This window comes from Sminthopsis crassicaudata, chromosome 4 (genome assembly GCF_048593235.1).
Source record: "Sminthopsis crassicaudata isolate SCR6 chromosome 4, ASM4859323v1, whole genome shotgun sequence".
Lineage (NCBI taxonomy): Eukaryota > Metazoa > Chordata > Mammalia > Dasyuromorphia > Dasyuridae > Sminthopsis > Sminthopsis crassicaudata.
Window position 1 is genome coordinate 312,006,874 of NC_133620.1, and position 25,923 is coordinate 312,032,796.

General features: G+C 36.6%; 1 protein-coding gene across 4 annotated transcripts in view; it reads left to right on the forward strand.

The window, feature by feature from the left end:
- The window catches only part of MGAT5B (alpha-1,6-mannosylglycoprotein 6-beta-N-acetylglucosaminyltransferase B), a 125,844-nt gene that overhangs the window by 30,448 nt on the left and 69,473 nt on the right, over positions 1-25,923 (forward strand). For 2 of the 4 annotated variants that reach the window (XM_074260219.1, XM_074260218.1), the window contains one exon: positions 4,336-4,477. The exons of 1 other annotated variant lie outside the window; for it this stretch is intronic. In XM_074260219.1, coding sequence (XP_074116320.1) covers positions 4,374-4,477 — 104 coding nt within the window. In that variant the 5' untranslated portion in view covers positions 4,336-4,373. Of the gene's footprint in view, positions 1-4,335; positions 4,478-11,158; positions 11,211-25,923 lie in introns of those variants that run through there. One more of the 4 variants, XM_074260220.1, reaches the window with a different exon arrangement.

Sequence of the window (25,923 nt, forward strand, 5' to 3'; positions counted from 1 at the left end):
ATATATGGGGTCCTTGGCCTTTGGGCACCAATGTACAACACCCACCCACCCACACATACACACACAGAGACACACATACACATACACATTCACACACACACACACCCCCCACACACACACACACCCACTACTAAGTATTAGCAGTGATTGGAAAGGAAAGGAAATACCTGAGAATCATGAAGCTGTTTAATGCTATTTGGTTTCAAGTGCTTTGCTCGTTTTTTAAAAACATGATCTCCTGCATAAATGGCCTTTATCTCTAGCATGATGTGGGAAGTTTCCATTTCAATGACCCAGATCTGGGCAAGCTTTGGCTTTGTTCCCATTCTTCCCATACTGTCAGTGAGCTGAGTCAGAAAAATGCTCAAATTCAGGATAAATATATTCTTTCTTTGCAACCTAGACCTAAAGGAAGAAGAATGAGAGATATGCTAGAGTGAAGGTTTCAATGTGTAGGAGGAATAAACAGAAAAATAGCAAAAACGAAGGAAAATAAACAACATAACAGCCTTCTTTGAAGGAACTACTAAATTTGGGAGAACAAAGACTAAGAGTTTCATTTTGAAAGAATTGAGTTCAAGATCTAGGTAATTTGGTCCTTGTGATAAATAGTGCCAAGTCTTTGAAGTTCACATGTATGTAAAGAGGTGAGCTGGACACTAGTCTTCATCACTGGTCAGGGAAAGGTACTTTATCATTAAGCACTAGTGTCTAGTGCCTCTGAATCAGGATCTCCTATAGAGGTAAGACCAGGTAGGAGAGGGAGGAAAGCATAGGGGATAGAACTTTGAGCTTTGATTGTTTGCAGAAGATCTTACTTCAAACTCAATTTCAGATACTTCCTGGCTGTCTGAGTCATATAATCTCTATCTGCCTAAGTTTCCTCAAATCCAAAATGGTTGTTGTGAGATACAAATAAGATAATATTTGTAAAGTGCCTAGCATAATGCTTGGCACATGGTACACATTTAATAAATGCTTTTTCTCTTCCCTTGTTTTAGCTACAGGTTTTGAAAAGTTTGAATCTTTCTTCTGTAGGGGCTGGTAAGGCACTTTCAGTTCTCCTTTATTACCAGAAAGAAAACCACTTCCCAACAATGTTATCTCTTGGTCCTCCATTTTCTTCCCAGGCAGGAGTGGTCCAAAGACCATTGAGTCTTATAATACTCAGTCAATAAGATCACTAAGTTCTATAGTGATCAAAGGGAGTGATATTTTGCCACTTTTGTGTCAGTGCTTACTCTGCTATGGGTCTTTGTGCCTTTGCCTAATTGACTTTAGTTGCTAATTGGGCCCAAGCTGGTGCCTACTGCTTTTGCCTTTTGACCCATAATCACTACATTGGCACCTATCCCACTATGCAGGGTCAATTGCTAACTTACTGTATTTTGAGGGTACTGCCCCTGCTGTCTTGAACACCTTTCACTACTTGGGCCTAAGCTCTGCTGACCTTGTTGGGCCCTTATTCCGGGCCTAGCTTTGACCCTTACGCTGGAACAGAGTATTGCTATGGACATGTGTTCTTTTTCATCTTCTACCTTCCACGGGCAAAGTAGGATCCTTGCGTAGAGCCTGACTTTTCCTTCCTCATCCCATGACAGAATCTTGCCACAAGCTTGTAATACCACTGCTAAAGCCTAGTTGCCCATTCTGCTAATCTAGGTGCTGATAGCTCAGAAAATGACAAGGGATTCTGGTCAATCATGATGAGGTTTGAGTTCCTCTTCCTCTCAATAATTATCTTTCCCATCATGGAAAATTATTCCTGCTGCCAGTAGGAGGCAGTAGCCCAGGAGCTTCCTGACATTTCTAACTTAAAAGATGGCCATTAAGGCTAGGTTTACCCAACTCAGAATTATTTATCTATAGTATATGCAAATAGTAACTATTTTTGCTAAGATAGGGGATTAGAATGCTAGGGCATGAATTCTGCAGGTGCCTCTTACTGGAGGGATTTAGGGGGGAGAGAGAGAGAGAGAGAGAAAGAGAGAGGAGGAAGAGGAAGAGGAGGAGGAGGAGGAAAAAGAGAAAAAGAAGAAGAAGAGGAAGAAGGAGGAGGAGGAGAAAGAGGAAGAGAAAGGGGAAGAAGAAGAGAAGGGGGGAGGGAGGGAGAGGGAGGAAAGGAAGGGGGAGAGAGTGAGAAGGAGAGGGTGAAGGAGGGATAGGTAAGGAGGGAAAGAGAGGGAGAGAAGGAGAGAAAGAGAGTATTACAGTTCTCAGTTCCATAATGAGAATGGAAGCTGCCTTTTTAAAATTTTCAAACTGCAATATCTCCTAATATCAGCAAATCAACTTGGGATATAATTGGCACATTTGTTCTTAACTCCAATTCCATAAAGGTCTCTGGGTTCCTGGGGAGAATCAGGAAATTTCCTTTCATATGTCTCTTAGCAAAGTCTATGTGACACAGCTTCTAGTGTCTTCCCTAATGCCACATAGAAAGTCCCAGTTTCTTTACCATACTTTTTCAAACATTACAATCTTGGGGGAAGAGATTGACCTTGATCTAGGTCTATTAGCTTGTAGGTCTACAAATCTTAGAGATTCATCATCAGTCATCTACACTCCAAAAGTCATTAAGTCATGTCTACCCTTTGATCTAGCAATACCAGTATAGGCCTATACTCTCAAAAGATCAAAGAGGAAAATAACTCATTATGTAACACAGTTCTTCATAGTAGGGGAAAAAACCCTGGAAACTAAGGTATCTACATATTGAGGATTGTCTAAGGCCAATTGTGGTACATGTTTGGATTGGAATATCACAACACTATCATTGCACTATCAAAAAATAGTGAAAACAATGGTTTCAGAGAAACTTGGGAAATTTTATGTGAAGTGATAATTAAATGAATAGAATAAAAGCAACTTTTACTATAACACCAACATTGTAAAGAAAAACAACTTTGAAAAACTTGATCTCTGACAAATCATGATTCCAAAAGCCTAACTAATAATGAAGTCTGCTATGGACGTCTGCTATAGGGAAGTTGAGGGACTTAAGTTACAGGATGAAATAGACACTTCTGGACATTACCAACTGGAATAATTTGTTTTACTTGATTATCCTTATTTGTTAAAAGAATTATCTTTTTTCTTTTTCTTTTTCTTTTTTTTCCCCAAGAGCAGGGAAGGTGGGGGGGGGGGGGAAATGACTGTTGTTGTTTTTTTTTTTTTTAAACAAAATACCAAAAGTTATATAAAAACTAATAAATTTAACAATTAGTAAATTGTGCATCTTGGAGACACAAGTTTCAGTAGGGTGGTGGTACTGAAACCATATTGCAAGTCGAAATGGTGGTTTCAGAACTTCTGTTATATGGAGGGAGGTAACTTCTGTTATATGAGATGAGGAGGTAGGAGGAATAATTTTAATTTTGCCCAAGGCATTCAAATGAAGACATTAGTATTCTGTTCTGCTTGGAGTTCACCTACACTGTTTTCAACTGGGGACCAGAGTGAGACAGAGGAAGGAGCAATGACTTGAAACCATAGCTACTCTATTGACTTGGTATCCTAGGGATTTGCTTGGCTTGAAGTTGTTTAATCTCTCATTTTTTACTTAACTCTCTCATCTTAACATTTAATGCCCCCCCCCCCCCCGACTATATCTCCAACTTGCTTTTCCAGGTTATTTCCTATCATTTCCTTTCATATTACTCTACACTCCAAACAAACAATTTCTAGTTGGCCTCTGAACTTAACATTCTATCTGCCACAATTCATTTCCCCTTCACGTTCACCTCTTAGAAGCTTTAAATCCAAAAGTGCTCAGCTTAGATAACACCTTTATCCTGTTCTGATTCCTTTAAGGGCTCTCTTTCCTCAAATTCTAGCTTTTTTCTCATATGTGAATGTGTTGTATTTTTCCAGTAGAATGGAATCTCCCTAAAAGTGAAAACTGCTTTCCTTTCTTTTCCTTTTCTTTTTGTTTTGTATTCTCAGGGCCCAGGACATTGTCTTGTATAGGGTAGACACTGCATAAATATTAGTTGAATGAATAACTGAAAGATCCATTGCTATTCTCTTAATTTTTCCTTTTCTATTTAAATTACAAAAAATGCAAGTAGTCAGGAAAATATTCATTGATCCTCCTAGAGAATCCTACTCTACAAGGGAAGCTGAATTTGGGATTATAGATTATGCCCCAATTCCACTTATAGTTATTGTGTTGCTAAAGAATAGTTCTTAGTACAACAGCAGTACCGAAAAAGATCCCATTCAGGAGAGCTCAGCTCTGGGCCATCTCTGTTTTATCCTGGTCCCTATGAGCCAAGTTGCTTCTAAATAATCATAATCACTTAGGCCTAATTCTGCTGAATTTTCTTCTTATAGTTATTGGTGCATTGGAGTCCCGGGTTGTCCTCCGCAAGATGAGTGACCTATTGGAGTTGATGGTGAAGCGCATGGATACAATGATGCGTTTGGAGAATGGCAGTGAATTGCACAGGGAAGATAAAGGATATGTCATGGATAGGTGAGTTCCAGGGATAGGGGCTATATGACTCCCACCTTAGGTTGTGGTGTCCATGAGTAAGTAGACCATGAGAGGTGTGGGAAAGATTCTAGCTCTCTACTTTCCCTTTAGGAGCAATTCATTCTTTTTTTTTTTTTTTTCCCTGAGGCAATTGGGGTTGTGACTTGCCCAGGGTCACACAGCTAGGAAGTACTAAATGTCTGAGGCTACATTTGAACTCAGGTCCTCCTGACTTCAGGGCTAGTGCTCTATCCACTGCTGCCCTGAGGAATTCATTCTTAACAAGAGTGAATGGAACACTAGATATTTTCACTAAAGTCTGTTGATTTTAAGTATCATTCATAGTCATAAAAAAGTGAGATCTGGAAATCGGCTCTGTTGCTTACTTAAGGACACTTTGGTCAAATCACTTCTTTTTTTCTAGTCCTCAGTTTCCTTACTTGTGAAATGATGTTTTTATTCTCAATGACCTCTGATGTTCCCTCCAGTCTGAAATCTATAACATTCAACCTCTTCATTTTGCAGGTGAAGAAACTGAAGAGAAGGGGTTTCCTTAGCATCATATGCAATTTAGTGACATAACTAGGACGAAAACTTGGATTTCCCAACTCCTTTTCTAATTCCCTTTCTACTGCATTTTATTTGTTCCTTCTACTGACCAAGCTTGAATTGTTCTACTTTATGTAAATTTTGGGGAAACCCATGTTTCAGTATTTTATTCTATAGGAAACCCAAGAGATACATGACAAAATAAATGTGTTTCTATATGTCTGCCTATACATTAGTATTCAAAAAATAATTTACTTAGCATAGTGAGGAAAGCACTGGATTAAGAGTCAGTTGACCTAAAGTCTGACCCTAGTTCTGCCAGTGTCTAGTTCTGTGATTTAGGGTATGTGATTTCCTCCTTCCAAAAATTATTTTCTTCATTTATAAAACAGGCATAACATTGTGTATTTCCTCTACTCAGATGACTCTCAGATTTATATATTTAATCATCTTTCTCCTAAGCTCTAGTATTACATCCCCATCTGCCTATTGAACCTTCCAACTGGAAGTCCTACAGCCATCTCAAACTCAATATGTTCATGACAGAACTCATGATCTTTACTATCAAAACATCCTTCTTCCTAACTTCCCTCTTCATTCATCCTCCCAGACATTCAAATGTGCAGTTTTCTTCACATGTTCATTGTCCCTTTAAATCCCTTTGTAATCATTTGCCAAGTTTTATCAATTCTACTTTCACAGTTTCTCTTGTATCTTCACTCTTCTTTCCATTCAGTCTAGCTCAAGCCTTTATCACCTCTCGCCTAGACTAAATTCATTATCTTTACACACAAATCCTCTCTTCTTCCTCACTTCTCTGGTATTGCTGAAGGCATCATCATCCTCTCAGTCACCCAGGTTTTCAACCTAGTTGACATCCTCACCTCCTCATTCTTTGTTGTTGCTCATATCCAGTAAGTTGCCAAATCCTATAATTTCTATCATTGTAATATTTTTGATACTATATGCTCCCTTCTCTCCTCTGACACTGCCAGCATAGGCCCTCATCACCAGACTATATACCTTGGACTATTGCAATAACCTCTTGGACAGCTTCCCTGCCTCATCTCTCCCCACTCCAGTCCATCATCCATTCATCTACCAAAGTGATTTTCCTAAAGTGCAGGTCTAAATATAATATCCACCCCCACTCTTCCACTCAGTAAACTCCAATGGCTGTTATTTCCAGGATCAAATATAAAATTATTTGACTTCCAAAGTCCTTAATAACCTGGCCCCCTCCAACCTTTCCAATCTTCTACTTTACTCACATACAGTGTATTCTATGAGCCAACGATACTAACTTTCTTGATATTTCTCAAACAAAACACTGTGTGTTCCAACTTTTTAACTTTTTTCCTATCTGTTTATCTTACCAGAAATGATCTTCCACCTTATCAAGTCTCCCTTCAAGTCTTAGCTAAAATCTTACCTTCTTCAAGAAGTCTTTCCTGGTCTCCCTTAAAGGCTAGTGCCTTCCTTCTGAAAGTAACTTTAATCTACCCTGTAAATATCTTGATTATATGTACTTTGCATTTTGTCTCACTTAAGTTGATTAAAAACTCTTTGAAAGGTAGTGCAGTGGATAGAGCACAAGCCCTGAAGTCAGGAGGGCTTGAGTTCAAATGTGACCTCAGACACTTAATACTTCTTAGCTGTGTGATCCTGGGCAAGTCTATTAACCCCATTTGTCTCAGGGGAAAAAAAGAAAGAAAAAAATAAAACTCCCTGAGAGCAGGGCCTGTTTTTGCCTTTCTTGGTGTCCCCAGTACTTAACATAGTGCCTGAAGCATCCTAGATGCTTAAGACGTGCCTGTTGATTTGGCTTGATTCCAGACTCCCTTTCCAGGCCTATTACAATTAATTTTCCTTCACAAGCACTAAGGCTCAGCTCAAGTGACCTACTTGTTTCTCTCTTACAACATTGTGTCTCCTGTATTTATGTCCTAGCACAAAGACTCTCATTACCTCCTATAAACGGTTGCTTCCTTCCATTCCTGATCCCTGAACATTTTAGTGCCTCCTCACTTGGAAACTGCCTTTTATTTATTATTTATTTATTTATTTCTGTGTTTATGTACCCATTGTTTTCCCTAACTTAATATTGGCTTGAAGGCAGAGACTGTTTCATTTTTGTATTTGTATACCAAAATGTTTCTATGTGTCTGGCACATAGAAAACCTATAATAAATGCTTGTGGATTAATTGCCATAATCAAATGTTGTGAGAATCAAATGAGATATATTAGTCACCTAGGTTTGGATTGAAATCAGAAACACCTGGGTTCAGATTATGCCTTTTGACAATAACTGTGATCCTGGGCAAGTGACTTCACCTAAGCCTCAGTTTTCTCTTCTGTGGAATAGGGATAGTAATAACACTTACTGTTCTAAGGTTGACAGACAACATATGGACAATGCTTTGCAAATCATAAAGCTACAAATGCTAAGTAAACCATAAATGCTAGCAATTATCATTATTGTTATTACTATTAATTAATAGATTTTTAAGTCACAAAGGATAACATAAATTTCAATTATTAATTATGTGACTTTCAATAAGCTAATTTACATATTTGAGCCTCAATTTCTTTACCTAAAAAGATCTAATACTTACATACCTATCTCCAGGAGTTGTTTTGAGGAAATCTTTGCAAATCTTAAGCTTTAAAAATTATGTAGAGATTTGAGATATAATTAGGTTAACAAAATTTTTGTAACCCACTAGGCAAATGATACTCAGTTCCCCTGACCCTTAAACTCAGTCCCAGTGTTTTTTTGCTTTGGAACATTGATAAATCTGTTTCCACAATGTTTCTGGAGATAATGCTAAACTCATGGCCTCTATTCTTCAACAGGACTATAGCTTACAGGACAGTGGCAATTTTTGCTGAAGTTCAGTGGTAATCAAGCAATCCATGAAACTGAATATTAAAGATATCTTATTATTCTTATTCTGGTCTGGGAACTATTACTCTCTGTGATTTCAATATCTCTCTAGCTTATCCCTTTTATCTGCTTTTCCCATCATTCTGCCACTCTCTCTTCATAGGAGTTGCTTTCATGAGTGGAGGGGATTTCATGAGGGAAGGGGTCCGTGATAACTCTTAATTCTATCCTTAAAAAATCAAAACAATTTATCATGATTATTGGAACCTATTAAATCTCATTGATGGAACTGTACATTTCAGGGACAAAATGCTTCTAGTTTCAGGAAGATAAATGGTATGTATAAACATACATACATATTTATGGATACACATCCATATTTACATATGGACTCAAGGCATTTCGGAGTAGAAAGAACTTAAAAATTATTTGCCCAACTATTTTACCCCATGTTCACACAGTTGACATTCATATATTCATTTAAGTTGAGAAAACACACTACTTATAATATTTATTTGTACATATTCTGTTTGTTGTAGTTGTTTAATTGTTTAGTTTTGTCATCTGATTCTTTGTGACCCTGTGGACCATATCATACCAATACTATCCATGGGATTTTCTTGGCACAGATACTTGAATGATTTGTCATTTCCTTCTCCAGTGGATTAAGGCAAACAGAAGTTAAATGATTTTCTCAATGTCATATAGTTAGCAAGTGTTTCAGGCTATATTTGAACTCAGGTCTTCCTGATTCCAGGCTTAGCTGTATACATTGAGCTACCTAGTTGACTATAATATTTTTTATAGATATTTATGAGCATGTTTTCATCCCTAAGAGAGAAAGGCTACTTGAAGACAAAAACTGTTTCATTTTATCTTCAGTTCTTGGCACATAGCCTACTTTTACTTAATAAATAGTGATTGGTTCATTATTTCATTTTATCTTTATAACAACCTTGTGTGGTAGGTAATACTAGTATCATAATCTTTTACAAGTGAGGAAACTGAGGTTCAGAGAGGGGAAGTTATTTACTTAAGGTCACAAAGTTAGTGGCAGAGCTGTGACTAGAACCTGGATCTTCTGCCCCTAGTCCAGTAGAGTTTGTATAACAAATTCCCATTTCTTGGACCCCTCCAGAAATATTTTTAACTGTGCAAAGCAGAAATAACTGCTGATAACTAATAACTAACCTGTTATACGCTGCATCTTGTCCATTATTGGTGATATTTTGTTTAAATCCTCAGATATCTTCTTCCTTATGCTTCTAACCTACTTTCTTTGACTGTAAACTGCAGTGTAAATTAGCTTTAATATCAATCTAAACAATGAATAATTAAGAAGGTAAATCTGCTATAAAATTTTTATATTTTAGATTCCATAGCCAAGTAGCAAGGTTCCTCTCCATTGGTGTGAATGATTAAACTCTAACTCTATGTATATTTGTCAAATGTCTTCCATATTCACAGAATCTGTGGGGGATGAAGTAGAAAGGGAGGCAAAAGAAAAGAATATATGACTCCTGCCCTCAAAATGCTGACATTCTATTAGAAAGACTATATATATATATATATATATTGCTAGAGAACAATTAAATGTGTAGAGCAAGCAACATATGAACAAATGCAAAATAACAAAGTTCTCCCTTTAATCAATGATTAAGTTCCTGCTATGGGTAGAGCTGATATAAAAGCACTAAACTTCAGTTTCTGGTCTCAGAAGGTTTAGTTAGAATCTAGTAGAGGAAAATAGAACAGAAATAAATATTTCTTAAGCATCTACCATGTTCAATGTACTGTGCTAAGTGCTGCGGATACAATTTTGTCACTGTTCAGTAGTGTTTAGCTCTTCAAGACCTTTTTTTTTTTTTTTTTTTTTTTTTGCAAAGATCCTGGAATTATTTGGCATTTCCTTCTCTAGCTCATTTTATACAAGGAAATGAGGCAAATAGGATTATGTGATTTGCCAAGATTCACACAACTAGTAAGTATCTGAGGCCAGATTTGAACTCATGAAGAGAAGTCTTCCTAATTTCAAGACCTGTACTTTATACTCTGTGCCATTTAACTGGCCTGAGGATATAAAGAAGAAACAAAATAGTTTCTTGAGGGCCTATATTCTAATGGGAACATATATAAATTGTTAAATAGAGCAATATATTTGGAAAAAGTACAAAAATATTGTTAATATGGACTTTAGATGTAAATTAAAGAAATTTCAGTGGCTTGTGATCTTAGCCAACTTAAAAATCTCTGGAGCTCCGTTTGTTATCTCTAAAATAAGTTGATTATCCTGAGATGATTGCTAAGGTTCTAAATGTTCTAAACTGTGATTCTTTAAGTCTGTTCAGTGCTATTTACCAAGAACTTTGGGAAACCACCAGTCTTCAAAATATTCCCTAAAGATTATGGGAAGATCAGCATACTCTTAATAAAGAACAGAATTGGTCCAGCCATTCTTGAAAGCAATTTGAAGTTATGAGAGCAAAGCAACTAATATGTACACATATATTCTTTGAGTCCACTGCAAGGCACATACTCTAATTAAGTTAACAGTAAAAAGAAAGGTCCTGTACATCAAAGTATTTATAGCAGGACTTTTTGAAGTAGCAAAGAAGAGGAAAGAAAATAAATACTTATTAACTGGGAAATGGCTAGATAAATGGTAATTTTGATTATACTGGAATATAGCTGTGATATGAAAAAATATTCTTTTTCTTTTCTTTTCTTTTTTTCCCCTGAGGCTGGGGTTAAGTGACTTGCCCAGGGTCACACAGCTAGGAAGTGTCAAGTGTCTGAGAGCAGATTTGAACTCGGGTCCTCCTGACTTCAAGGCTGGTGCTCTATCCACTGCGCCACCTAGCTGCCACCTAGCTGCCCTCTAAGAATTTATTAATTTGGTGAATAATAGAGAAATATACAAACACTTTCATGAATTAATTTAAGCAAGCAGAACCAGTAAAACACTATACTATGCACACTAACACAAAATCAAGGGAAAGAACAACAACAACAAAAATTGAAATTACGTTATATATTTGAAGTTACAATAAATAAATTTGGCAATAAAACAGATATGAAAAGGTGCTTTCCTCCTTTTTTTTTTTGTAGAAGTGGGAGACTATGATTGTGGAACACTGCCGATAATAATAATCATAATATATCTAACATTTCTATAGCACTTATTATAGGGCAGGCACTTCAATTCTGGTAGGTAAGTGCTATTATTATTATTTCCATTTTACAGATAAGAAAACTGAGGAAACAAATTAAGTGACTTGTCCAGGATCACTCAGCTAGTAAGTATTTGAGGCTGGTTTTGCGCTCAGGTCTTCTTGATTTCAAACTAAGTATCCTATCTATTGTGACACTTAAATATATATATATATGACTTTTATATGTTAGTCTTGTAATGGCAGGATTTTTTCCCCTGTCTTTTAAATTTTTTATTATAATGGATGGCTCTTTGGGAAGGGGAAAGATAACGAGGTTACAATGGGAAATATGGCTGATAGGAAAACAAAAAAATACTACTAAAATTATTTTTTCAAATGCTGGCAGTGTTACATATGGTATTGGAGTGTTAGCCACTAAAATATTAACATAAAATTAAATTGATGGACTGGGGAATGGAGTGCCAGAGAAGAGAAAGGAATATTCTTTTTTCAGTAAAATTTAATCCTATACTCAGGCTTGATTTCTGTTAGGCATGTCAGTTTTCTTCTCAAATCCTCACACAGGGACCAGTTATAGATGTCTTATTACAGAAGAGAAGGATAAAGGCAATTTATTTAAATGGAAAAAGTCCTCTGGGGGGAAAGGGGAGAAGATCAAGAGAACTGTATTTTATTCTTAATTCTTCTACTAATTAGTTGTGTGACCTTGAACAAGATATGTTATCTCTCTGGGCCTCCTTGTAAAATGAGGAGGTTGAATACATGGTCTGTAAGATCACTTTCCACTCAACAATTCTTATGGAAATCTTTCTAATTTCCTTTAAAAAAAAAACTATGCACTTATTAGTTATCAAGAAACACAAACATGTGTATGTGGAGAAGAAAAAAAATTATATATGAAACTGACCTTTTTTAAAGAAGTGTAAATTACTGTGCTAGGTTGCACAGTGGATAGAGCACCAAGTCCGAGGTCAAGAAGACTTGAGTTCAAATATGACCTCAGACATTCAACACTTCCTAGCTGTGTGATCCTAGACAAATCATTTAACCCCAATTGCCTCAGCAAAAAGAAGAAGAAGAAGAAGAAGAAGAAGAAGAAGAAGAAGAAGAAGAAGAAGAAGAAGAAGAAGAAGAAGGAGAAGGAGAAGGAGAAGGAGAAGGAGAAGGAGAAGGAGAAGGAGAAGGAGAAGGAGAAGGAGAAGGAGAAGGAGAAGGAGAAGGAGAAGGAGAAGGAGAAGGAGAAGGAGAAGGAGAAGGAGAAGGAGAAGGAGAAGAAGGAGAAGAAGGAGAAGAAGGAGAAGAAGGAGGAGAAGGAGAAGGAGAAGAAGGAGAAGAAGGAGAAGGAGAAGGAGAAGGAGAAGGAGAAGAAGGAGAAGGAGAAGAAGAAGAAGAAGAAGAAGAAGAAGAAGAAGAAGAAGAAGAAGAAGAAGAAGAAGAAGAAGAAGAAGAAGAAGAAGAAGAAGAAGAAGAAGAAGAAGGAGAAGAAGGAGAAGAAGAAGAAGGAGAAGAAGAAGAAGAAAGAAGAAGTGTATATTACATTTGACAATGTAGAAGCAAAATTGCTCCATTTATTTGTGTGCCCTTCTGAACTTTTCCCTTCTGTACATTTTTAATGTTCATTGATGCTATTTTTGTTCCATCACTATCTTTACCCTTGTCTTCTTCTCCTCCCTATTCACCAAGCCCTCTCTTATAAAAAAAATATGGTCAAATCAAACACATCAAGGCTTTGATAATGTCTGAAAAGGCCATTTTAGTCTATTACCTCTCATCATCCCTCTTTTAAAATCATAGATAGATCATGGCTTTGATCAAAGTTCTGGTCTTTCAAAGTTATTTTCCTTTAAATTATCATGGTCTTCATGTCTTCTCTTGGTTCTGCTCAATTCACCATGTTTCAGTTCATTCACATTTTTACAAACATCTTTGACTTTTTCGTCTTCATAATTCTTTATAGTTCAATAATGTTCATTAAAATCATATACTTCAATTTGTTCAGCCATTTCTCAGTTAATTCTCAGAGAATTTCCAATTCTCTGCTATAACAAAAAGTGCTACCATAAACATTTTTGGTACATGTGAGTTCTTTTTCATCTTTTAACCTTTTTCAGCCTATATGTGTAGTGGGTATATCTTTAAACAGGTTTGCATTCTGGGATATAATTTGAAACCTTCCTTCCAATTATGGATATCTTCTTAGTGGGTTTTGTCACTCCCCAAATGAGCAGTGGTCAGACTAAGTTTGAGTTCAGAATCTGTCTACTGTTGTTTGCTTTCTCTTCCCACTGGAAAAAAAGAAAACAAGAATAACCGGTATTATAAATATTTTACCCATAGACTACAGAGCATAATGACATGCATACTGGACTGAAAGTAAGTAGCCCAGGGTTCTGCCTCTAATTTTGCAATATCACAACCTCTTTCTCGTTAGAAAATAAAGAAACCCAGTATTCTAAGTATTTAATTTAACCACAAACTACAGAACATAATGAAAAGCACACTAGACTGAGAGTAAGGAACCCAGAGTTCTATCTCTAACTGCAATATTACAATCTTTTTCTCATTGGAAAATGAAAGTGCTGATCTCTGCAGAAGAATATGTGGATACCACTACAGAAGTTAAAGCTTTTATAAAAGTTAAAATAGCTATGGCTAAATTTTTTTTCAAAAAATATTGTATTTATTGTGTATATATATATATACACATATTAATCTGTTGTCTCCTACAGCTGGACTATAAATTTCTTTTTTTTTATTATAACTTTTTATTGACAGAACATATGCATGGGTAATTTTTTACAACATAATCCTTTGCACTCACTTCTGTTCTGACTTTTCCCTTCCCTCTCTCCACCCCTTCCCCTAGATGGCAGGCAATCTTATACATGTTAAATATGTTATCGTATATCCTAGATACAATGTATTGTGCAGAACCGTACAGTTCTTTTGTTGCACAAGAATTAGATTCAGAAGGAAAATAACCTGGGAAAAAAAACCAAAAATGCAAGTAGTTCACATTCATTTCCCAGTGTTCCTTCTCTGGGTATAGCTCATTCTGTCCATCTTTGATGAATTGGATCTGAATTAGATCTTCTCTTTGTTGAAGATATCCACTTCCATCAGAATACATCCTCTTACAGTATTGTTGTTGAATTGTATGATGATCTCCTGGTCCTGCTCGTTTCACTCAGCATTAGTTGGTGTAAGTCTCTCCAAACCTCTCTGTATTGCTCCTGTTGGTCATTTGTTACAGAACAATAATATTCCATAACATTCATATATCATAATTTACCCAACCATTCTCCAATTGATGGGCATCCGTTCATTTTCCAGTTTCTAGCCACTACAAAAAGGGCTGCCACAAACATTTTGGCTCATAAAGATCTCCCTTTCCCTTCTTTAAGATCTCTTTGTGATATAAGCCCAGTAGTAATACTTCTGGATCAAATCGTATGCACAGTTTGATAACTTTTTGGGCATAATTATGGCTAAAATTTGTATAGTGCTTTAAGATTGCCAAACTCTTCATCTCATTTATAATTCTCATTACCATTTTACAGATGAGGAAACTGAGACTGAGGAAATTAATGACTTGCTCAGGGTCAGACTACTAATAAGGATCTGAAGCTGAACTAGAATTTTCATTACCCCCAAATCCAGCATTCTAACTATGATGACACCCAGCTGCCTTATAGAAGTTAAAAGATGTAACCTAATGTCCATCCTTGGAATAAGGACGTACTGTTTTCAAGTACTCTAACTTGGTAACTCTAAGAGCTGCTGACAGAATGCCTTTAAATTACAATGCATTTCCGATAGGTATTGCTTAAGGAGTTCCTTAGACTGATGAAATCACATGTCTGGATCTCTCTCTCTCAAAAAGTTAAATATAAATCAACTTATTATTATTGCAGGATTTCATATAGTAGCTGAGTGCCTAAAATATTTTGTTCTACTCCTACAGGACAGAAAAGGCTAGGCACAGTTCTAGGGAGGAAGGCTTAATGTGGATTTCAGAATCTGGCTCCAGCCCACCCTCAGATAGTCCATCCTAATGACTGGAATTGCAAAATTCTGACATCATCTCCTCTCCAAAAGATGTGTCTTTGAACTACAGAACTCCATTTTATCTTATTAATATTGATTAGCTTTTCTGAAGCTGAAGTAAGAGAGTGACAGGAAGTTATTTACTGTCCTTAACTAGGTTTCCAATCCAATAAGGCTGTTTCCAAAGAAGCTAGATTTTCTGAGAGAGGTAAGAGATAGTGAGAGGCAATATATTGAGTTAATGAGATAATAATGAGTTCATGAGTTAAAAATTCAGAGATCACCAATGTTGACCTCTGGAATTAGACAAGTATATTTCAAGATAGTTGATTCTCCAATGGGGATTTCTAGGGAGTTCATAGATAGTTGTACACTCTCCTGTGCCCTGACCTAGGGAATGTTTGTGTCTGTGCATGTTTTCTCATCGTGTGGATCTGTTTTTGCCTGCATCTGTTTTGGTGTGCTTTTGGTGTATGCTTTTGGTGTATGTGTTTAGAAAGAAAAGCTATTTGTTTCTTAATAAAATAACAATTCCCAGCAAGTATGCTAGCCAGCTGTGGGGAAAATCAATACCACTGTTAAAGGAATGCAGCCCTCATAAATCACAGGAGGAAAGTGAAATTAAATGTCCTTATGGAGGCATCCTAGAGAGCTCATTTACCCAGCAAGGGTAGTGGAAAATGCAATAGGCTATCACACGCTTGGGCTTTATAGCAGAGAAAGAAGAAACTGCAGGAGGAAAGGGTTACATTTAGGAAACTTGTGTAAACTGCCAGAAAGAAGAGGAAACCCAAAACATGGAACCCTTGACCTGTGAATGAGTCATAGTTAGTGCTCTGGGGGAATAAGAGAGTTCTTTTCTCTCCTTCTCTATATCCCTATTCTTTGTAAGACAAAAAGGAAGCTTTTAAGAACTAGGCAATGGAGTATTTGTCCTATGCCTGTGAGATAACTTGTAACACCCATCCATTCATTCAATACCTCCTGCGCTATATCATGCAAGACACTGTTAGATTTTGTGGAGGACAAAGAGGTTTTTTTTTTTTTTTTCATCCTTTTTTATATTAATTTTATAATTATAACATTTTTTACAACAATATCCCTTGTACTCCCTTCTGTTCCGAATTTTTCCCCTCCTTCCCTCCACCCCCTCCCCTAGATGGCAGGCATTCCCATACATATTAAATATGTTATAGTATATCCTAGATAAAACATATATGTGCAGAACCGAATTTTGTTGTTGTTGTTGTTGTTGTTGTTGTTGTTGTTGTTGTTGTTGCAAAGGAAGAATTGGATTCGGAAGGTAAAAATAACCTGGGGAAAAAAAACAAAAAAATGCTAACAGTTTACACTCATTTCCCAGTGTTCCTTTTCTGGGTGTAGCTGATTCTGTCCATCATGATCAATTGGAATTGGATTAGCTCTTCTCTATGTTGAAGATAGAGGACAAAGAGTTGAATCTTCCTCACAGAGCTATAATAAAAGCAACTATTTGTAAACCTTATACACAATAATATAAACATATTGTTACTAATATTATTTTATTCTAATAATGATATTGTAGCATTTGAGATAGCCTCTCTCATATGTGGAGCCCAGAGACTTCATACTTTATTGTATCCACACCTAATCAAAGTATAATCTAATCATGAAATCTCTCCAATGATTGGTTTGCTTTTTCTCTAGTCTGCTAGAAGACAGATTAATTCATTAATGAAATATCATAGAGAGAAGACCTGTAGTAGAACATTTCCCATCCCACTCCCCAAGTTGGGGCCCACCATCTCAAATGTATATATCAGAAGCAGAAACAGTGAATATGCATGGGAATCCTTGTGAGGGACAACTCACATATCTAATACTGTAGGACCCCTGGTGTCTTTTTGTGATGTCGGATATGCCATTCTCACTGAGCTTGCTGATCACTGTGTGCTGATCTTGCTAAATGTCTGCCAGGGATATTGTTCCTCTGGGTTTTTCTGGTCTTGATAGGCTCACTACATAGGCTTTTCTGATCTGTTAGTGGTTGTTGTTGCTTATAATTCCTGTTGCCACATTGCTCTTCTAATCTCATGGGCATCTCCGTATTCATCTTGTACTTAGTGTGTGCCAAACATTATGTAAATGCTGGGAGTTAGGAAAAAGAGGAGAGAGAGAGAGAGAGAGAGAGAGAGAGAGAGAGAGAGAGAGAGAGAGAGAGAGAGAGAGAGAGAGAGAGAGGAGAAAGGGGGGAGGAAGGAAGGAAGGGAGGGAAGAAAAGAAGGATGGAAGGAGGGAGGGAAGGGGAGGGAGGGAGGAAGGAAGGGAAGGAGGAAAAGCAGGAGGGAGGAAAGGAAGGAAGGGAGCAAAGAGGGAAGAAAGGAAGGAGGGAGGGAGGAGGAAATCCTAAAAATTCCAAAAAAAAAAAATTAGTTCTCATTCTCAAAGAGCATACATTTGAATTGGGGACACACTATATAAAAATTCACAAACATAAAATGTGTCTGTGTGTGTGTGTGTGTGTATGTAGTGAGTATGCTTTGGTATGGTTCCACAAGGCCTTTTGTTTTGCCTGTAGTAGGGGCAGTTATTGAACAAAAGACACAGGTGGGAGGGATAGCAGACATCCCTTTGAGTTGGAACTTATAAAGTCAGGACACTCTATTTATGGTGCTATCTAGCTGCCCCTGGTCTGAATTAGAACTCTCAGATTTCTGTCTCACTCTCCTCACAAAGCTGAAGAACTCACTCCCTGAACCTAAACAGAGAAGAATGAATGAATGAATGTTGTGTAAGAAATGACCAGCAGGATGAATCCAGAGAGGCTTGGAAAGACATATATGAACTGATGCTAAGTGAAATGAGCAGATCAATTCTTATGGAAGTGGCTATCTTCAACAATGAGAGGATCCAAATCAGTTCCAATTGATCAGTAATGAACAGAACCAGCTACACCCAATCTAATCCGTGAAAGAACACTGGGAAAGTTGGACCGACCCAACTTAGCATTTACAATCTTTCTGTTATTATCTGCTTGCATTTTTGTTTTTTCTTCCTTCTATTTTTACCTTCTTTCTAAATCCGATTTTTCTTGTGTAGTAAGATAACTCTATAAAATATGTATACATATATTGTATTTAATATATACTTTAACATATTTAACATGTATGGGACAACCTGCCTTCTAGAGGAGTGGGTGGAGGGAAGGAGGGGAAAAGTTGGAACAGAAGTTTTTGCAAGGTCAATGTTGAAAAATTACCCACACATATGTTTTGTCAATAAAAAGCTATTAAAAAAAAAAAAAAGAAAAAAGGATGTCTTGCCATTAGGTCTCCCATTGCATCCAGGGCCATCTTCAGTTGTCTACATTTTGACACTGGACCCAGATATTCTGGAGGGGAAAATGAAGCAGGTGACCTAACACAGCTCTCCCTCACTTAAATCCAATTTACTTGCATGTCATGACATCAGCTCCCTGACATCGTGGTCCTCTTCAAGAACGAAGGACAAATAACTATCTTTATGAGCCATTGTACAAGTACTAATGGAGCACATCCATCAGTTATTCCTTATTTTCAATAAATGACCAGACAGAGGAAGGGTAATTTTATTTCTAATCCAATGGCAGGTTTTGGTCTTCTAATACTAGCTTACTCTCTGGACCAGATATTTAGCTTTCTCCCTCCTGTGGCACAGGTGATATGATGCATTGGTAGAGACATAGCAGCTTGGCTTCTAATCTTGGCTCGGTTACTATGTAATCTTAAATAAATCACTTTTCCTAAGCCTCAGTTCCCTCATCTATAAGATAAGAATATGGGATTTAGTCATTTCTAAAATATCTTTTACCTCTACTGTTCTGAGATTAGCTCTACTCAGGTGAAAGTTTAGAGGAGGAGGAGAAAAGGGAAAAGAAAATGTGATTTTTGAATTTGGAATAGTTCTAGGACAAACAAGCTTATATAAGGACACAGCACTGGGTGCTTTAGGCAAGAAACAGATGTGAAGACACTGAGTGCCAGAGGTAAAGGGATGAAGCTATGACAGGAAATAGGAAGGGGATGTTCTTTTCTTTTTCTTTCTTTCTTTCTTTTTTTCTTTCTTTCTTTCTTTTTCTTTTTTCCTTCCTTCCTTCCTTCCTTCCTTCCTTCCTTCCTTCCTTCCTTCCTTCCTTCCTTCCTTCCTTCCTTCCTTCCTTCCTTCCTTCCTTCCTTCCTTTCTTTCTTTCTTTCTTTCTTTCTTTCTTTTTCTTTCTTTTTTTTCCTTCCTTCCTTCCTTTTTTTCTTTCTTTCTTTCTTTCTTAAAAAACAGAAAAGAAAAAAAAAGAAATTGACATAGCATGTGTTAATTTACATTCAGTTTCAGATCTTTTTCTGGATGCAGATGGAATTTTCTGTCCAAAGTCTATTGGGATTGCTTTGGATCACTGAACTACTTAGAAGAATTAGGATTTTCATAGTTGATTATCAAACATTCTTACTATTACTGTGTACAATATGTTCTTGTTCTGCTTGTTTTGCTCAGCATCATTCCAGGTCTTTTTATAATCAGCTTGTTCATCATTTTTCATAGAACAATAATATTTCATTACCTTTAGGTACCATAGCTTGTTCATTCATTCCTCAACTGATGGGCATCCATTCCCTTTCCAATTCTTTGTTACCACAAAAAGAGCTGCTACAAATATTTTTGCACATAGGGGTCCTTTTCCCTCTTTTATGATTTCCTTGGGATACAGACCTAGTAATAGTACTGCTAGGCCAAATGGTATGTACAATTTTATAAAACTCTTTGGGCATAGTTCCAGATTGCTCTTCATAATGGATATCCACCCATTTCACAACTCCACCAACAATGCATTAGTGTCCTAGTTTTTCCCCATCCCCTCCAACATTTATCATTATATTTTCGTGTCATTTTAGCTTTTCTGAGAGGTATGAGGTGGTACTTCAGAGTTGTTTTAATTTGCATTTCTCTAATCAACAGTGATTTAGAGTATTTTTTCATGTAATTATAAATGGCTTTAATTTCATCATCTGAAATGTTCATATCCTTTGACCATTTATCAGTTAGGTAACGACTTTTATTCTTATAAATTTGATACAGTTCTTTATATATTTTAGAAATGAGACTTTTATCATAAATACTGGCTTTTTTTTTTTTTTTTACCAGTTTTGTATTTCCCTTTTAATCTCATTTCTATTGTTTTTGTTTGTGCAAAAACTTTTTTAATGTAATGTAATCAAAGTTGTCTACTTTGTCTTTCATAATATTATCTAATTGTTCTTTGGTCATAAATTCCTCTGGAAGGGGATCTTCTTAAGATTTTGTTGAGTCTCACCTCTTTCCTTCTCCCAGATACCAAGGAAAATAAGCTTTTCCTTTTGAAAAAAAAATGGGACTCAAAAGGAAGGGGAAGTTCTTGCCCATTTGTTTCTTTGTCCAACCCTATAGAACCTAAAGAAACAAGGGGAGTCAGTGGAGGAAGGAGAGGGAAATAATAATAAGCCATTACTTCTAATTCTAAGACATGAACCTTATACCTCACCCCATTCTGTAGATTGATTACAGACTTCCCCTCTAAACCCATAGAACTGACCTAACCTTCCCCTCTCCCTTTTCTCTATGTCTTATTTTACACAAGACTCTTGTTGCTCATAATGTTTTCTCTTTGACCTGAGTGTTATAATGGTGGAGAAACTGAGAAAAGACAGAGATTGGTTTTTAATATTTTAATTGTGGAGAGTTTAGGCTAGCCAGTCTAATGGGACTCCAAAAATCATTCAACCCTGAGCAACTAAGCAGCTACACAGGATATATATGGCCTGAGTATGCAAGGCAGATAAGAGGGGCCAGGACACTGGATGGTTGGACAAACCATGGAATTCCAGGAGAGGTCCATAACTTAGTTCTGACAGGATGAGGGTCAAGATAAGAAGGTCAAAGGTAGGAAACAAATAGATGAGAGGAGGGGGAATTATCCCAGCAAGGATTTGAGATAAGGCACCTGGAGTTTTATGATTCAGTGGTATTTCAAGACTTATTTTCTAACTCAATCCCCCAGTCCCAATAACAAGGAACAAAAGAGTAGGGCTATAATAATTTTACTCAGGGCATAATAGTTCAGGGAAACTGAGGCATTGTTGTGCCACAGTTCTCTTATATTATCCTGACTCAGTTTCCCTAAATTTTCCTGCCTTGGTTACCCTGAATTCTTTTGCCTCAGTTTATAATTATTCTGCTCAGTCACCCCTCCCTTCTAATCATGATGATCCAGATAAGGAGAAAGACCTATCTTGGGCATCATCAGAATGTTGGGTGCCTCTCCCCATTCTGTAATCCCAATTATCAGATATCCCCTATGCTTCACCTCACCCTGTCAGAACCAGATTGTTAGTCTCTTGTTCCTGCTCTGAGCATCCTGACTCCACCCTTGTCTACCCCCTGTGTCTGAGCCATGTCATTGAAAACTCACATTGTTTGCTGGATTCTTGGAGACAATAGTCTCATTCAGCCCTGGGACCAATCATGGATCCGTTTGGTCCCAGTAAATCTCTCCCTTTTAAATAAAATATTAAATACTCTCTAATCTCTATCTTGCCTCAGTTTATCTGGCATTAGTATAACAGTGTTTCATAATTTGTCAGTGATATTTCTGTAAATTTTCCTTGTAAAATCTCTTTCAGATGGTGATCAGTGTGTGGTTTTTTCTAATTTCCATTTCCCTTCTTGTTCTAATACTTCAGAACAATCTTTAATTATTTCTTCTTGTATTGAACCCCTTTTGGTTCATCACAAGGATAGTCCTGTGATGGCACAGAGTCCCCTGTAAAGGACAGGCCTGAAAACCTAGATAAATTCGCACCCAGATATCATTGGAATTCAAAAAGGGTGCTTTTTGACCAGAATTTGTGAATCAAAGATCCTAGCTTCTTCATCTAGGAGGGGTTGGGAATCAGAAAGGAATAAATCAATCTAAAAGGACCAGTCTTAAATGGATCACAACCTGCATCAGTTCTACTTATGTATTATGTATTAAGGAACTTCCCCCTAATTTCCACCATTATATAGAAATTATCTCATTTAACCCTCACAATTTTGAGATTGATACTATATAATTTAAGATTTCTAAAGATTAAGTGACCAGACCAAAGTCATGCAGCCTAGCCAGAAGTAAGATCTGAATCCATTCCTGGCTGATTTTAGAAAATCCAAGCCTCCCAAAACTTACATTCCCCTTTTCTCAGATCACTTTGAAAACTAGTGCAACCACAATGTATTTATACCAATTCCTTTGATCCATTTCCCCTTCTTCATTCCACCACTACCCCAACCTACCTCTGGAGCATTGAATTCACACTCTGTCAGGAAGTTTGTTTTTTTTAATGTGAAATTTCTTTTTTGTTTGTTTTTGTTTTTGTTTTATTTTTTGTTGTTGTTGTTGTTCTATATCTCCATTTCTCAGGTCCTAGCTCTACTGGGTTCTAAGCCCTCTTGCATATATTCAGTTGGCTTAAGAAAACTTAAACCAGGGACACAAGAACTATCATTACAGATTATGTTGAAAATAGAAAGTGCCATCTCCACCAGCGCTGAGTCCAGTATGTTAAGTTTAATGTCAGATAATTTTGTTTTGAACAAGCTGAACTTGCTAAATCAGATAGACTCTGTCTGTATTCTTTAAAGTCTGTGCCACATATACCATATGAAAATTTCTGCACATTAGCAAAGATGACAAAAGATGAGAATAGTCAATAAAATGAACAGAGAAGAAGACTAATATACTATTGATGGGGCTGTAAATTGATCCATTCATTTTGGAAGACAATTTGGAAATATTCTAATGTCACATAGCTGAGTAGGGGGCTTGTCCCACAAAGGGGTCCTGAACTTAAGACCAAATTCATTCAGGGACAGCCTGACCATAAAGTCAGGACATTATGTCTCTTCCCCAAGGTAGAGCTATGGAGAAAATCTTTAAAATGAAGCTAAAATATGGCTTAAGGTCCCTTCTAAAAAACTGTTCAACATATAAAGTTGTATATATCATGTTTAGAACAGTTAGCTATTTTCTGCCATAAAAGAAATGTTTAAAATCTCAAAATCTCAAGGCTTAATATATTCTTTTTAAATTTTTTTTATTAATTATAGTTTTTATTTACCAGATATATGCATGGGTAATTTTACAGCATTGACAATTGCCAAATCTTTTGTTCAAATTTTTCCCCTCCTTCCCCCCCTCCCCACAGATGGCAGGTCGACCAATGCATGTTAAATATGTAAAAGTATAAATTAAATAAATATATGTATACATGTCCAAACAGTTGTTTTGCTGTACAAAAAGAATCGGACTTTAAAATAGTGTACAATTAGCCTGTGAAGGAAATAAAAAATGCAGGTGGACAAAAATAGAGGGATTGGGAATTCTATGTTCATAATCATCTCCCAGAGTTCTTTCCCTGGGTGTAGCTGGTTCAGTTCATAACTGCTTTATTGGAACTGATTTAGTTCATCTCATTGTGGAAGAGGGCCACTTCCATCACAATTGATCGTCATATAGTATTGTTGTTGAAGTATATAATGATCTCCTGGTCCTGCTCATTTCACTCAGCATGATTAATATATTCTTAAAATACAAAACAAGGCCTGTAAGCTCTATTATTCTGTTTTGAGAGATAAAAAATACCCTCTAGGAGGCTTGTAGAGACTGACAAAACAGATTTTACTTTTTTTTTTTTTTTAAACAGTCTGTACTCTCCAAATAACAATTTGAGCTTCAGACTTATACAATTGTCATGGCTAGGGTTTTGATTTTCAGGATGATCTTGATGATGGTCATTCCCTCCTCCAAGAAGTGGCATAGTTGCTGCCATTCAGCACCCAGAAACTCTTGGCCTCTCAAACTCACAAGATGGTTCTCAAGGCTAGAACTGCCAGTCTCAGAGAATTGTTATTTGGCCACCTGTGCACAGAGAAAGAAACACAAAGTAGAGGAGGCAACTAGAAACTTGAGATCCTATTTCAGGCTCACCAAGGCAAACATGTACTCAAAGCTGCTTCTAGAGAACAGGAAAATAGAAAAATTTTCTCTACTCTCTCAATGAAAGTCCAAGGAACGGAACTAGCAATGGTTGTGTTCCAACAAAAAGGAAGCCTAGGGGGGAAAAAGTATACTAGAAGCAATTTCTCCTTTCTCACTTCTTATAGCTCCTTAAAGTGAGTTGTTCTTCATGGCTTTTTGGTTCATCAGTAAGGGGCCAGAGCATGTGTGGACTAGGGTTCAGGTCTACTTACACTGGAAAGGGATTAAAACATCCATTCTTTCTCACTCAGAGATTTTACCGTCAGACATATACTACATTGAGGTCAAAGACTCAAAAAGTCTTATAGATTTATGGTCATTGTAAGGTAGTAGATAAGATTGTGTAGACTTGGAGTGAGGAAGACCTAAATTCAAATTCCTCCTTAGGTAATTATGAGCTGTTGATTCTGGCAAATTCTTTAACTACTTTCAGCTTCAGTTTCCTCATCTGTTAACTGGCAATAGTCATTGCATCTACCTTCCAGGATTTTTGCAAAAATTAAATGAAATAGCTATAAAATGTTTCATAAACCTTAAAGCAAAATATAAATGTAATTTTATTGTTGTTATTATTGCAATGCTGGAGAAACTGAGGCAAGGTAGAGATGAGAGACTTTTAAATATTTTATTTGGATTTCTGAGGAGAGATTTTCAAGGACCAAAGGATCCATTTTGGTCCCAGGGTTGATGTTTTAAAGCATTACCTTTGAATGTGAGATTCCACTGAATTAAATATGGCTCCAGAGATCAGGGAGAGAAGGGGTGGAGTCCTAACCCTGGTAAACGAAGGAATTTCCATGAACCGATTATCACTCCGGTTCCGACAGGGTGGGAGGGGTTGTGAGAATCATAAATTCTTGATAATTTAGGAGAATTTAGAAGCCAGGATGTATGAACTCCCCCTTATCTGAGATTATACATTTACAATTTATGACTCTTTTGGAATTATCTCAGTCCTAATGAACAGGAAAGGAGGAATTGCAACCAGAGGGATTAAGGCAGAACAATTTAGGGAAATTGAGGCAGAAGCATTTAGGGAAACCTGAGGCAGAACAATAAAAGGAAACTATGGCACAACTTTATTATGCAATTAAATATTTTAGCAGTATTTTTTGTAGTAGCAAGTGGAATTAAAGAACATGGCCATCAGTTGGGGAAATAGACAAAAATTTTTGGCTCATGAATGAGATAGAATATTTAGAATAATACAGTTTTATAAGAAATAATAAATATGAAGTATAGGGGAGCATGGAAAAATTATATAAACTTCATAAAATAAGCTATCAAGAAAATAATATATACAATGATTACAAAAGTGTAAATAAAAAAAAAAAAACAAAAATGAAACGGCACTGCAATTATAATGAACACTACAAGTAAGAGATGAGAATGCAATTCCTTTGCAGAGATGGGGGGGCTACTGATGTGGTATAATGTATATATTATAGAACTTAATTGTTGTATTAGTTCTGTTACACTGCTTTTCCAAACTTTATTGTAATGAATAACTCTGAATTGGGGAAGAAAGTAGGAATATTTTGGGGAAAAGGTGATATTAAAAAAATAGATCAACAAAATCTTTTTAAAAATGCTTCCAAACATATGGTTCTACACATATCCCTTATACCTGTAGTATTATCAGGGTCAATAAAATGAATTAAGTGCTAAATTTTGATTGAGGAAAGCCTTACTTAAAAGCTTGCCTCTGGCACTGACTTATTGTGTGAC